Source organism: Tympanuchus pallidicinctus, unplaced genomic scaffold, assembly GCF_026119805.1.
Source record: "Tympanuchus pallidicinctus isolate F22 unplaced genomic scaffold, pur_lepc_1.0 scaffold3, whole genome shotgun sequence".
NCBI lineage: Eukaryota > Metazoa > Chordata > Aves > Galliformes > Phasianidae > Tympanuchus > Tympanuchus pallidicinctus.
In genome coordinates, this window is record NW_026294747.1 from 55,985,782 (window position 1) to 56,001,160 (window position 15,379).

The window sequence follows — 15,379 nt, forward strand, 5'->3', positions numbered from 1 at the left end:
CCTGGCACTGCTGTGCACTCCCAGTCCCACAGCACCAAACCATACCTGGGAGATGCCTTAGTTAGGTGCTGGCACTGCTGCTTGGCAGGATTCATTTAGCATGGGTAGCCCAGTCCATCATACACTCGCATCATTTAAACCTGCCTAAACGTGGCAGGAAGATGCAGAAGAGCAACAGGAAATTGGCACAAGCACTTTACATTACAGCCTCACTCACAGAATCGTTCAGGTTGGAAAAGATCTCTAAGGCCCCCAAGCCCAACCCCAGCCCACCCCACCATGTCTGCTGCCCATGTCCCTCAGTGCCACATCTCCATGGCTCTTGGACACCTCCAGGGACTGGCACTCCACCACCTCACGGGCAGCTGGGCCACTACATCACGGCTCTTTTGGAAAAGAAATGTTTCCTAATATTCAACATGAACAACTTATGGCCATTACCTCTCATTCTATCACTAGTTCCTAACCAATCTCTCAGAGAAACACCAGCAGGACTCTCCAAATCTATCAAACACTGAAGATCAAAATCAGTAAACCTTACAGCTTGAGGTCAGTGCCAACATACCCAAGAGAAAGCAGCATAGGATGGCAAAAACACCAATAACCAATAGCGTAACATATTGTAATAACCAAAGGAGACAAGATTTACTGATCAAATCAGATGCTTTCTTTATTGCAGCATCCTCAACATCTCATCTCTAATACCTCTAGGGTAGGAAAACCTTATCTCTATTTCATAGGCAGAGGAGTTGGGACAAAGGACAACCATCCCAGACTCTTTCTTTGGGACAGACTGCTGCCTCCTGCAGGTGTTTCACCCCCCAAAGCCACGCAGGACACACTGGTACCTTACAGCTGGATCGTTCAGATTCTCAATTACATTCCTCTCACGAGTCTATTCCATTAGCCCTCAAAATGAGTATCTTCTTGTCTGTATTTCACCATTTAACAACCACTTTGTGACAAAGAGCGCATGGCTACTGAAGCGTGCTGCGAAGCACCCTGAGCACTGCCTACATCAACACCTTGTCCAACAGACCGGGACCCAGGGTGCTGAGTCTTCCTTCACTTCTTGTTTCTCATGATGCTTTTACTTTTCTCTAATACAAGTATTAAAATTTGAGGGGAAATGGGACACAGCTGATGTTTTAAGCATGACTTGAAGCCAAACTGTGGAAAAGCAGAGAAAGCAGCTATTCTTTCTAGACATCACAGTCTGGGAAGCCAATGCTACCGAGTGTGGGGATGAAGGGAAGGTAAGGAAAGAGAGAGGAGCAAAAAAGAGTAAAAAAAGTAAAACTGCCCTCTGAAAGTGGAAGGACAAACTGAGAGTCGGTCAAATTAAGAAAACGTCTTTACCTTTGTGTTAATTCTTAGCAACAGTCCTGAAATTTGAATTGAGGAATGCTGAAAGATTTGCCCTCTGGAACAGCACAGAGTAGCACAGCACTGTGGTGAGACAGAAGGTCCTCCCACAGCAGAAACTCTTCTTGAGAACGGGGCTGCATGCAGCTGCAGTGTTCCACAGACATATCACATACCCACGCACCATACACAAACCAAAAGCAGTGAGCTAATACATAAACAAGTGCTTCAATAAATATCTTTCCCTTTTGTAACCCATAGGAGGGTATAAAATAAATACTACAAAATTAGTGAAAAGAACTGATTTTAATGACAATTGAATAAATGCTACCCTGGATGCGGAAACAACACTGAAGTCAATGTGGACACACACTTTCCTCCCACAAGAAAAATAATCAAAGCATTACAGAGCATCTGCTTTGTCCATTCAGCTCCAAATTGTCACTCACTGGGATCTGAATAAAGTACGTGGGAATCTAAATCACGACAGATTAAGGAAAATTCTTCTGCTCTATTCCTGTTCATTACAACCGTTTTCAAGTTGTCTTTCTCATCTCCATCAGAATACATGAATTGCTGCACCGAATGTGGTGCTAAAAATACATAAGAAAGAGCTTTCTCCTCCATAAAATACAGTAAAATAACAGCAATGCAAGCACTGCACACACCAGGTAATGGATGCTGTTGGAAGCCAGCAGGAGTCCTCCCATGGGTCCACCAAGGACTGGCTCAGTGCAACATTCCCCCAACCCACAGTCACCCATCCCTTCCTCTCATGTGAAATGCATGACTGCCTCCCTGCTGCAGCAAATCATAGCACTTGCTTACAGGCACTGGAGCAGAGACCAGGATAAATAACTGGATTAACAGAAGACTGTCCGTGAATTTCCATGACTTGAAATGGTCTTTATGGTTTGATTTTTGGGTGATCCTGTGTGGAGCAAGGAGTTGGACTCCTACATCCTTATAGGTCCCTTCCAACCTGAGATAGTCTGTGATTCCATGACATCAAGTCTTCCAAAGCAAAACATGGCACACGTGTTATACAGAGCCATGTCAAGAGTGCTTCTGAATACTTGTTCTTCAATTTTCCCCACTGAATTGAGCTTCTGAGGATTCCAAGTAAAAACAAAAGGAGAAAAAAAAGCAAAGCTGGAAATTTTTTTAGCTGAGGACACATGAAACAGGGCTTCTCAGGACTCACAGTGCTCCTAGGGACTGAGAGAAGAAAGTCTTGGTGTCTCATGGGAGAGGCAAAGGGTGGCATTGGGGCAGTGCAGCCAGCTTGTCCCAGCTGGGAATGCTAGAGCAGCTTTACCTTCAGAGCTGAACTCTGCACAGATAAATTGAAAAGAGGACACACTGACAAAAAGAGGATATAAACTGAATGGCAATGATGGAAGCTATCCAAGCTATTTGAAACTCGTGCACATTATTATCTTTCTCAGCCATCGCTGTTGCTCTTTAAGGAACCTCAGTCTCAGTTCTATCAGCAACCCTGCTGCTGTCCTCCTGAGCTCTCCCAGCCCATCCTTTCAGGAACAGTGGGCTGGTGAGAATCACAGCAAATTTTTACAGGTCTGATTTTCTTTAAAGTACAGCTGTAGTGAATGATCTGTTCTTGTGTTTTTAATGTTTGCAATGAATGGCACAGAAATGTCCCAGCAAAGCTGTGATAGCTTGAATATAGCACACCCAGCCCCAGGCACACGCCTGATAAACTCCAGCCACTGAGAAGCCCCACTGGTTCTGTGCTGCTGCTCCCTGCATTCCCCCAGCAGTGACTGCTATTCTAACACACCATCCATGCCGTGGGGATGCAGGGCATGGCACTGCCATCTCTGTCACCCTCGAACCACCTGTGCCCTGGGGACACATCCATTCACAGTACAGTCTTCATATCCTATCCTCTGCTCCTTCATATGTCTTATTCATTCCACCTTTTCATTCTGTTTACTTTCTGTTAATCAGCTTTTTTATGTGGCTAGAATCAAACAGATATAATGACCGCTTGTTTCAGGAGATCAGAAAGAGAAACTGCATGTCATCAGCAGCAGCCCTGGTGATAATAACTGCAAAAGCAATCATGAGAAAAACCATCTCAGTAATAATGATAAGAGTAAAAATTATTGTGCCACCAAGGGCTCCCTAGTGCTGCCACAGCTCTGGATTAAGGCATAGTGGCTGGAGGCTGGCCCAGCCTGTGAATACAGGAGCCAGTCCTCCCTTCTACAAGGCATTTGCTATAGTAGTGCCACGGTTAGGGCACAACCCTCCCTGCAGTGCTTTTATTCTCAGAAGGGAAAGACAGAGCTCGTCGTGGGGTATTTAAGATCCACCCCATTCCCTGACACCTCAAGGCAGGGAGACACATCAGTGCAGCTGAGGTGATGAACAAAACTTAATGAACCCACCATGGCTCTGGGGAAGTCCACCAACTGCTGCAGGCTCTGCTCTCTGCAGACAGGGACAGAAGCACACAGCAAGAAAAAGCTGTGCTACCGTACCAGGAAGCAGCGCTGATGGAAGCACAGCAGATACCACAACATGTCATCAAGGGCAGGAATGATTTGCTACAACACAAACCTTGAAAAAATCAGATTAGTTGACTCTTAGTAATCACTACGAACATTGCCTGTCTCATCACTGAAGGTCTCAAATGAGGTCAGCTGGGCTGTTAAAAAGGGAATGTGCCCTTACACTTGGGTATCTGAAACTGGAACAGGTGCAGGCTGCACAAGTCACTTTATAAGCAGGTGAACACAAACACAACAATTCAACAAATGGAAGTAAATATCTTTATCAGACATGCAGCCATAAAGAACACCTCCTTGTTCCCCACAAGCATCGTCAAACCAGACTTTCCACTTTCCAGTAATAAACACTAAGTGTTGCCAAATTTACTGATCTCCCCTTGTGTTTTCCCTCCCATTCCTGATGCTGACTGTGAGAAGTAGATTGTGTTTTTGTAGTACAACAGTTCTAATGCTAAGGAATTGAATTTTGCTAAACTTTCTTTTAAAATGGCTGCAGGGGTTGTTCATAAAGAATCATTGGGGCATAGCTTAGTACAAGGTAGAGTAAGTTTGCCAAGTAGCTTGGTTGTCAGAGTACCTAGACCAGGGCAAGGCAATAGGGAGGGAGAGTCCAGCATGCATTGTCTTCCTGTCCCCCATGAAAAACATGGAAGGCCTAGTATGCACTGTTCACTTGTTCTCCATTGAAAAATGAAAGAACAACAGATGGGGGATAAACTGATATAGAAAAATGTTTTAGCAAACATACTGGGAAGACTGTGAGCTTGATATACTTAACCAAGGAGCGACAGGAGAGATCACCCATATTGGACAGAGGGTATTCAATGGAGAGGAACTCAGTGATAAGCTGTGCCACTTCTCCCTGCCATAAGGGGGTACTATGCCCATTACTGCAATAATAAATATATTTGCTGCTTTGCAAAGATCTTTGCCTGACGAGAAATTATTGATTCTCACATGATAGTTCACTTCCATTGTCAGAAGAGGCCATACAGACCTGCACGCAGATCAGCTGAGAAGGAGCAGCTCTTGCTCTCATTTTTTCATTCTTGTTTTACATTCTGAACAAATGAGATCAGTATCAGATCTGTATTTATAGAAATACACCCTCCTACCTCATATGCTTGTTTCTGTGTCAAGAAATTTAGAGCTAAGCATTGGGAAAATGATCATGGCCCTGCACATCTTTTTAAAGCACAGATGGGACTTCCATACCATTTTTATTTCTGTATTTACGTTGAAACTATGAATTCAAGGAGCTGCAGAGCCAAACAACACAGAATCTAAAATGTAACGACTGTTAAGACTCTCACTGCTGCTTATTTAAGGGAGAAATCAACTTCTTTTTCTCAGCAAAACCGCAAGAAAAGAAACTAAGGATCTACTCACACTGTACGATGAGCTGCACCAAAGCTTCTCTGGGCTTCACATTGAACCCGTTGTACTGGCTGGTCTGGCACCTGTAGGTGCCTGTCATCTCCCGGGACACGTTCACTATCCTCAGGATGCCATCGTAGCTCTCCATCTGCATCGTGCCATCTGGCATCGCCACCTCCTTGTCGGCGCGGGACCACAGGATGATGGGCTTGGGCTTCCCCGTCACCTGGCACTGCAGCTCGATCGTGTCTCCTTCCCGTGTGACCAGGGGGGACTTTTCTTGAGGAACAGTCAGATTGGGTGGGACTTCAAAGGAGAAGGAGAGTTTGACAATTAGCATCACAGAAACATTAAGTAGCCTTCTTGCTTATATGGTTCTAATTATATATCAAGAAATATAGAGCAATGCGTATTGATTGCATGTATCAGGAGTCTGTGAGACACTACTTTATTTACAGGGCAAAAGGCTCAGCTGCTTGAGTTAAAAATAAGATTTAACAGCCCCAGACAAGGAAGTTGCTAATCACCCTGCAGACACCCAATGTGCCAAATGCCATACTGGTGTCTATCAGCACACTGGGACCAACTCTTGCAGCTAGCCCTTTATCACCATGAATCACAGCTTTCCTCTGTATGGGTATTTGCAACTAAAACCTTTTTTTTTTTCTTTCACAACAGACTAGCTGCTGATTTTATCCATCTCAAAGGCCACGCAGAGGAAGGATCAGGCCAATCAGAAAGCGACTCAGAACTGGAAGTAAAACACAGTCGGTGCGTACATAGCCCAGGAGGCTCATTGAAGCTGCACTTCTTCAGATATCTCTGCCTTCCTATAGAAGGAATAGGTGAAGAACTGCAGCCAACAGAATGAAGGTAACTCTGTGGGCCGGAATAATTGGCACGGCTGTGCTTATCCCTCCTGCTCTCTGCAGCCTTGCAAGTGCAAGACCACCTAATTGCAGAATCACACAACCAAAGGGGATGGAAGGAACCTCAAGAGGTGACTGAGTCCAATCCCCAATTGCTACTAACTGCATTACAATCACAGACCAACCTGAGCAGGGAGACACCCTTAAGGATCATTGAATCTGACTCCTAGCAATGCTTATCTCAGCAGAGACACTGCAGGGTCTTTGATCAGAAAATCGTGTGTCACCACTTGCAAAGCCAGCAGAGTTCATGTGCCATGCAGCCACTGAGCACCCATGGCCATCCTCCTGGTGGAGGCAGCCCCTCTGCTGTGGTGGCTGCATTTGATAATTACAAACTGCTGCAAGCCCTACAGGCCTGATGAAAGCAGTTTTGCTACCTCCAATTAGCGTCACCATCTCCTCATAACTTTATCAGATTTCTATCCAATTTCCTACTTCTTTCTTAGCACGAGGCAAATAAAAGAATCATCTCTGAGGTCACTCCAGATCACATACCTCGCCTTTGGCTCTGAATGTGTTAGGATGGGGCTGAAGATATGAAAAGCTTGATTTAAAAACCCAGTTTCCCTTTGTGCCTTATTAAATGTTGGCTGCACTTGCAGGCCTTCCGCTCAGAAATGAAGAGTTACAGAGCACCTTGTTCAACACCAGTCACTTACAGACCTGCCCTGGACAACAACATCTGAATGCCAGCGCTGACAAAATACAGCTCGAATAATTTCATTTCTGCCCCTACAGACTGCTGCTGTTTGGACGCTGAGAGGGGCCTTCACACACAGAGCTCTGCTTGCTGGGAGCACCGCACACGGCAGCCGTTCCCTGCTACCACACCGTGAGCAGCCGGACCCCGTGCAGCTGAAGAGGTGTCTGCACAGAGCTTCTAACAGAGACTCCTGTTACAGCTGGGCAGGGACCGCCCGGCCTCTCCGAGAGCCGCGTCCCTTTTGTTCCGGGAGCTTTGGCCTCTGCACAAAAGCCAAGAAATGCCTTGCTCAACTCAGAGCTGTGTTTGAGTGTGACCTGTGCAAGGAGGGACTGCAGCGTCAGCCGCACAGTGCCGTGGTGAGACGGCTTCAGAATACTGCCATGACGGGAGAGTCCACCGTCCCCTGGGCAGTGAGATCTGTGCTTGGTCACCCTCAATTTCAGAGGATGCTCTGTGATGTTCAACCAGTCTCGTGTGTCCTTTTAGGGAGGCCGAATGCCATCTTATTTCACCAGAACCTCTATCAGCTGGGGAAGGCATATGAGTTGAGTGGAAACCTTCCATGCTTTGTTTGCTCCATTTTAGTTCTTTGGGAAGAACAGGAAGGCAACAAACTGCCGCTGTACTGCACTGTGATTTTGGTGTAGGGTTTTATCCCAGCAGGCAGCTCCAAACGCACTGCTCTCTACTCACTGTTCCCTTTGTGGAACTGGGAGAGAATCAGAACAAAGGTAAAACTTGTGAGTCAAGAAAAGCCAGTTTAGTAGGACAGAAAATGGAGGAATAATGAGTGAAGAATCATCCAAAGTGTCCAGGGCAGGGGTAGAGCTGCCTGGAACGTGATTGCAGCTCTGCTTTGTGACTGTGGCTGACAGTGCCTGTGGATGAGCTCTGTGGCTGCCCTCTTCCCCCCAGGGCTGTATCTCCAAGTCATTGTTTGGCATGTTGATGTGCTTCTTGAATCTTCAGTCATGAAGGGGTTTGGTATATTTTTCGTCACCAGATCCATCTGTATATTTTCACAAACTTGCAGCTACTTAATTAGCTCTTGTATCTTAATTCTGCTGTCAAATTTGGCTTGAATTATCAGCAGTCCAAACGCTGCAATGGTGCACGGTTCTGGCCTGCCAACTGACATGCACAGGAAGCATGATGACACGGGATTTGTTTCCACAAGCATTACAGGTAAGGAAAAGCCTTCATAGAAACTTAAGTCAATGCAATACCCACAGACAGAAGGAAGGGAGAATTAAAAAACAAAACCAAAAATGAACAAACACACAAAAAAACAGGCTTGAGGAGAAAATAATCATTTGACATTTTGTTCCCTATCAACAACATAGGACTGAAGAGCAGGGGGGAGGCAGCTGAGCCAGCAAGGCATGGGAGCAAAGGTGCAAGAGGAAGGTCGTGTGAGCAAGGGCCTGCGTGCAGGTAGAGGTGCTCCCGGGGGAGCACGATTGAGCAGAGTGCCCCCCGCTGTGCCAGATGTTACCAGCTGTGCCAGGTGCCACCAGCTCTGCAGCTGCAACCAGTTGTGCCAGGAGCTGCCAGCTGTGTTGGGTGCCATCTGCTTGCCAGGTGCCACCAGCTGTGCCAGCCTTCGTCTCCCGGCAGGTGCTGCTGTGGCACAAGCAGAGTCTGGAAGGGACTCAGCCCTCTGCTAAGGCATCTGCACGTCTCCTGCAGCACCAGCTAGAGTCTGCTGCAAATAAAGGTCAATTCTGTTCCTGCTTGTGAAGAATAATAAATTGGCTATACGCTATACCTGAAACAACAAGCATCACCTTATTTACGCTACAATTGGCTTGAAAAATAAGGGAATACTCTTAGTGCTTAAACCCGTTTCCCAAAGCAGAGTCTTATCACTCAAGAAACAAAAGTGTTAGTTACACTGAAGAAGCACCTAGTTTAAAAACACATATTGTTATCCTTTGGAACTGGCAGATCTGAGAGCTACTGCTGATTTATGTCCACTCCTGGCTTTTAAACAAAACTGTCTCAGGCAGCCTTTGCCTCCAAAAGCCACCAACTCACCAAAGGTCAGATGGCAGAAGGCATCACTGTATTTTTCTCTACAGGAGACGGCGTATGGAACCAAAATAGATTGCTCAAAGTCAACATGTATATGCTTTATTATGTTTATGCACTGAGTATTCTGTGTAAACATAAACTAGTCGTAGTCTAGTCTAGATCTTGGAAATCTTGATGAGTCCTAGAATAATAGAATCATATAATCACAGAATGGCTTGGGTTGGAAGAGACCTCAAGGATCATGAAGCTCCAACCCCCCTGCTACATACAGGGCCACCAATCTCTATATCTAATACTAGAGCAGGCTGCCCAGAGCCCCATCCAACCTAGCCTTGAACACCTCCAGGGATGGTAGTTGACTTACTGTACCTACTTCAAACCTTCAGAGAGCTTAATTAACTGCCCTGTGATTGCACAAAAAAGGGAGGGCAAATGCAAGAACCTGCTCACACAGAAATCATTTGACTGGGCAGAAGACAAGCAACATGAGAAGGCCTTAGAACTGTTGGCCCAAAGGCAAGCTTGAAGGAGAACAGGTCCTCACTGAGTGTTTCATTGGGGATTACAGGGGGCACAGAGAATAGATGTGGAGGTGACTGTCAGTTTTGGGCTCGGTGCCTCCGAAGGACACCCTGAAGCCATGACTGCCAGCCTAAGCAGTGATAGGGAGGTGGTGGCTATAGGAGTTGTGAGTTAGGGTGACCTGACTAACTGAAATGATCTAATGGTAATAGCTTGTAATTGCAGGATAAAGGAAAGCAAAGCATGTTTGAACTGCATATCAAGAAATACTGGAAAAAGTATGGAGATGGCTCAGAAATAAACTGAAAAGAGATTATCACATTGTTTTGAGTAATTTGAATTTGCAGTAATTTACATTTTAATCATCCTGGACAGCCAAGACTGAAGAATGTACACTGGACTGGCTAGGAGGCATAAGTGAGATTATTTGCCTATCCCACTTCTCTAATATTTATAAATGTGAAGGTCTGAATCTCTAATCCTCATAATCCTCAGCAAGACACAACTATTTCAGTCCCTGTTCCTGATTCGTTCATTATGTGACTGTGGTGGGAGTTGCAAGATGGGTAAGAAGGGCAGACTGAACTTTAGAATCGGAAGCCAACCTGGAGTACAAGATGCACTAGAATGAGATCATTTAGCCTGTGCAAGGCAGCAAGGGACGGTTATTCAGGTCCTCAAGACATCTCTGTAGACAGGGAATAAAACTGTTCAGTCTGCCTTTAAAGTGCATTTCTTTAAAAAGTGTGAAAACCAGGAAGAACTGCTGAAAGGTTTTGCAGAGATGGCAGGGCAAGCAGCCCAGGACAGGGAACTTCTTTCAACTTTCCCATGGGCTTTCATCACCAGGAAAGAGGATCTACCGAGTTCCTCCTCTGGAAGACAAATTGAGTGAGGAAATCGTGCCTTGATTTGAGTGAAATCACTTTCTCTGACTGTGTGCTGTCCCCACAGGCCACGTTTCCTTGAGCATCAGCCCAAAGTGAAGACAAGAGCAGCAACCACTGATCTCATGCGAGCGCTTGTGCAGAAGATCTGTTCAGACAGCAAAGTAATTCCAGAATCAACACTCAGCTCACCACGTTCCTACTGCCTTAAAATGCCACCTTAGTCTGCAGTCAGACTCTGAAGAGGCACATTTTAAACCCAGGACATACAGAGCCAGCAGCAAATTAGCCAAATTAGCTCTCAGCAACCTCAAAGGAGCCATGCTGAGGAGCTCCACGTGCCATATGCAAAGCAAGTTGCCAAGCCGAACACCGCAGCCCTCCAGAGAAGAGCAAAGAGATTCAACCCTGCATGCTGCTGAAGAGGGAGCGTGTGCTTGGGCTGCTGGACCTCAGGGGATGAGCACAGCGCAGAGGATGCAGTCCTAGGAGGGCTGAAAGCATGGAGATGCCAAGAGAGGCAGGCAGGCTGCAGGAGCACACGGGCAGCCCTGCTGCAAGCGGTGCGACGGGAAGGGACCGCGGTTCCCAGCGATAAAATTAAGAAGAAAAATCTGTGCACATTAAGTGCTCTAAAATAGAGCTATAAAAGAAAAGCTTTTTAACAAAATATGGCATTTATCTGTCCCTCCTGTTCACCTATTCCCTTCAAAGATAAACTCTGAAGATAATGGCCCACAAAAAAAAATCATCAATTTGCTGCAATTGTGAATAGTCTGTCTGTTTTCTGGTAGTACCCCTGAAGTGTCTCAGGGCTGCCCGTGAACGATCACTCTGGACAGTGCTTAAGGTTTACAAACATTTTTATTAGATCACTAATTATCTCACAGAAAGCATTTTTTCATTATGCTAAAAGGCTGTGCTGTGATTATAATAAACATTTAGAAGTACAATGAAGTTCTCTTTTATGTATCATCAAAGGAGGAGAAAGGTGACCAGAGGACACACACTTCACAAATAGATTGAGGCCACATGTTATAATACATGTCTGGGCATTTAATTAATTCACTATTTAATAACTAATTACTTTAACAGGGAAACCCTCCCGTCACACTGCAGGGTAGACATGTGGCCTCACAGAAGCATTCAGATCAGAAAAGACCTCCAAGATCCCCAAGCCCAACCCCAGCCCACCATGCCCACTGCCCACAGACCTCAGTGCCACATCTCCATGGCTCTGAAACACCTCCAGGGATGGGCACTCCATGGGCAGCTGTGCCAGTGCCTGATCACTCTTTCACAGAAGAAATGCTTCCTAACACCCAGCCTGAACCTCTCCTGGCGCAGCTTGAGGCCACGGTCTCTCATCACATACAGTAGTTCTTCAGGAATTACTTTGCCTGTCTCTGGAAACACTCATGCAAATCAATTTATTGGCATGACTGCCTAGGTGCTGCACACTCAACACAGCTTCAGGTTCACCCAGGCATGCAGAATTGAGATGACTTACTTACCATGTAGAGTATCTAATTGTACCCACTCTGGGCTGAAACAGTAGAAAGAGCTCTCTTAGTTAAAGAAAGGTCACCACTACCTGCCGCCCGGAGCATCAGCCACTTCACCCAGCCCTTCTGACAGCAATTCAGGGCAGTGCATCCAGAGAGAGCAGTTAAAATAACCCCCTTGAAAGCACCACACATTTCAGTGCACAATGCGGCCTCCAGGGGGAAGATGAGAAGAGAAAAAGCCAGAAGTGACAGATGTTACGTCTCCTGCAGTACTGACACTGATTTTAGGGACAGAGTAAGAACCCACACTGAGCACAGCAGAACAGATGTGACCTAAAGCCTTATTTTTCCTTCTCTGAATATGATATTTAAGCAGAGAAAACGATCATGAAGAAAGACAAACACACTTCTCTGATCCACCTCTTTCTGGGTTACCTTGAGCCCATTTTTCTGGTTGGGTTTTTTTTTTTTTTTTTTTTTTTTTTTTTGCTGTATTCACTTCTCTTGCCTTCAGATCCCCCTCAACACACACACACAGAAAAGCCATCTTGTCACTCAGCATTTGCCCAGGGTTGGTTTTATGGCTGGCAGGGCTTTTAGAGGACAAAGACGCAAGCTTTGAGTCTCTATTTCCACAATTCAGTGACCTACTTATAGAGATGTAGTGGGGAGGCTGCAAGGGGATTATTTCAGGTCCATTTAGACAAGGTACTCACACGCCTTTCCTGCTGAAAGTACAAAACGTCAAGGGAAAAAACATTCCTGCTGGAGCGTGACACTGAGCATGCCAGCAGGCTGGCACACCATGCCTGGGTGTCCCTGCCCAGCCTGCTGCCACTGGAGACCCAGCCATCCCCTGCCTCCTTTGGGAAGATGCAGCTTCCCCTGCCCGACTTTGTGGTTCCATGAGGAGCCTGCTGTGCTCCAGGAGGAGCTGAGCTGTGTTGAGTGTGCACCACCCAGGTGGTCATGCCAATAAATGTTCCCTGCAGGAACAGGGAGCAATCCCAGAGCCCGCGAAGCAGCACCCAGCACAACGTGGTGCCTCCAACACCAGTTCTGGCATTTGGAAAAAAACACGTTGGCGCTCAGGCCTTATGTTCACAATTACCACGGCACTAATGATTCTTGATGAATCAGTAACGACCTTCAAATGTGCGCTGAAACTATTTCAGCTTCCACTTAATCAGGTAATGAAATCACACAAATACGCAGAATTTAGAGATGCTGAACGAGGTCGATTCCAAGAGCAAGACTTTTTTCCCAGCTCTGATCTTCCTGAGTATTGCAGGGCAGTGTCTGTAAGGGCTGACATAATCCACCACCCCTGGTGGGAGCTCTGATGGGGTTACAGGTACAGCCATCTACCGGGTGCTTCCAATCCATCCAACGAATCCCCAGTGAGTACAGATAATACAGTGGGCACTTCTGCCAGGTGGAAATGCACGATTGCACAGACATCACTGTCTGCTTCACCCTAGCAAGCAGGCAACAAAATTTGCAAACATCATAGAATCACAGAATGGCTTGGGTTGGAAGGGACCTCAACCATCATCAAGCTCCAATTCCCATCATGCAAACTTGGCACTTACTCTACAACAATCCTCTGTTTGCAACTCAGTTCTTAACCTGTTAGAGAGATGTGCATTAATAGTGTCCCTGCACTACTCCAGCACAGTCATTGTGAAGTTAATTACAAGTGCACAAAAAAGATCATTTCAGGATTTAGCAAGCAGGAATAATAAATACTTCTACATGATAGTTGGACAGTTTCATAAAAAGAAACAAGATGTTCAAAACAAGAACAAAACTAAATGGAATGTGTGTTTTTTTCCTCCCGTCTTGCAAGGTTTATATATATGCATGTGTTATGTTTCAGGGTGGAAATACTGCAGAGGTGAACTGCATCAGCACTGACTGCCTGTTCACTTACACAGATGCAAAATTTGGCTTTGCATCAGTGACCACAATTCCTTGCATCTCATTTTTACAACATGAGTTATAGTTCATCCTACCTCTGCAAACTAGACTCCAGTTATCTACGAAGAAGCTACAAAATCTGCTGTCAAGATTTTGCTGAAGCCAAGGCTGACAGCTTCCCCTCCCTTCCCTTGCCCACACCCAGGTTTCCATCCCAGCAGGCAGCCAGGTTGGACCAGGCACAATTTGCTTCCTGACCGTCACAGGGACTGAAGTGGGGCTGGGCAGCCCCATCTCCTTGCCTTTTTAGAAGAAAGGCTGAAGTCTGCATGTTTCCAGTCTTCATCGTTAGGTCACTGTGAACTTTCAGAGACGATAAAGTGGCCCTGAATTGGCCTTGGTCAGCTCCCTTAGAAATCTCCTATCCAGACTCACGGAGTTACCTGAGTTCATTTTGTTTATTTGTTCCCTTTGTTCATTACAGGTCAAAACACCTCCATATTCATCTCTCTGCCATGTCACTGATAAAACATGTGCAACACACTTGTAACCTACAGGTCAACTTGGGAGGAACCAAGGAAATGAGGTCTCCTGAGCTCTCTGCTCAGGACCAAACCAGGACAGTTTGCCAACACAGAACTGCACTGGTCCCAAGGAAGCCCTGCATGCTCCAGTTCTTTCAGCTCTTTGCTGAAATGCAACATCAGCAAGCAAAACCATTCTCCTATTGGCACCACTGTCTTACTGAGGATGGACGGCAGGTTCAAGATTACAGCCTAAGCAATAATTTATCATGACAGTTGTGAGATTGTTTAGACATGATATGTATTGTGGAACAAAAACAATATTAGAAGAGTTAAATAGTAGAAATATGGATGTATCTGATGCAACAGAGTGCAATTAATCTCTCTGAAAAAGTAGAAAGCAATTTCTTGAATGTTTTCGGTAAAAGGGTCAGAAGATGTCTGTTAAACATTTTCTTTCCATGCTACAAAAATAGTTTTCAATTGTTCTTTGTTGTCTCATGTCTAAACAGCGTGCACTGCATGCCTTACCCCAGTCAATGACATGCACAGTCTGATGGAAGCACTGCAGAGCTTCACATAAAAGACAACAAGGAGAGCAGTTGTAATTCTGACACTCTTTGTCTCCGTGTTCTAACATTAAATAGTGTTCTGAAAACAGAAGTGTTCATTGCTTTGTTTCTGTTTGCTGTTTTATTTCTGTAGAAATCAACTGCCAACCCTTATTTTTGGCTTTAGCTGATTTTTCAGGAGGAAAAAGTCCTGCATTCAGAATGCTCTCCAGTTTATGATATTAACATGGGCTACCTCAGGTATTAAACTCCACTACTGGGGGAAAAAGCCTGAGAAACGTGTTGGTTATAAGCAAGCTATTAGCAAAGAGATAAAGAAAAGCTGAGAATTAATGTTGTGTTACACGGTCCTACTCCACAACCACAACAAGGCATTTATTATCAGTCAAGGTAATAGCCAAGGTTTTAGCTCATCCAAAAGAGAGACATTTCAGTCACTGATCTGGAAATATGCATAATAGGCATCTCAAACTTTTTCCCTGTTGGGAATCTCAT

General features: G+C 45.5%; 1 protein-coding gene across 1 annotated transcript in view; it reads right to left on the reverse strand.

Moving 5' to 3' along the window:
• Nucleotides 1–15,379, reverse strand: part of MDGA2 (MAM domain containing glycosylphosphatidylinositol anchor 2) — a 303,099-nt gene that overhangs the window by 91,651 nt on the left and 196,069 nt on the right. Inside the window, exon 9 of the mRNA XM_052692294.1 lies at nt 5,292–5,585. Within this exon, the coding sequence (XP_052548254.1) occupies nt 5,292–5,585 (294 nt within the window). The remainder of the gene's footprint in view (nt 1–5,291; nt 5,586–15,379) is intronic.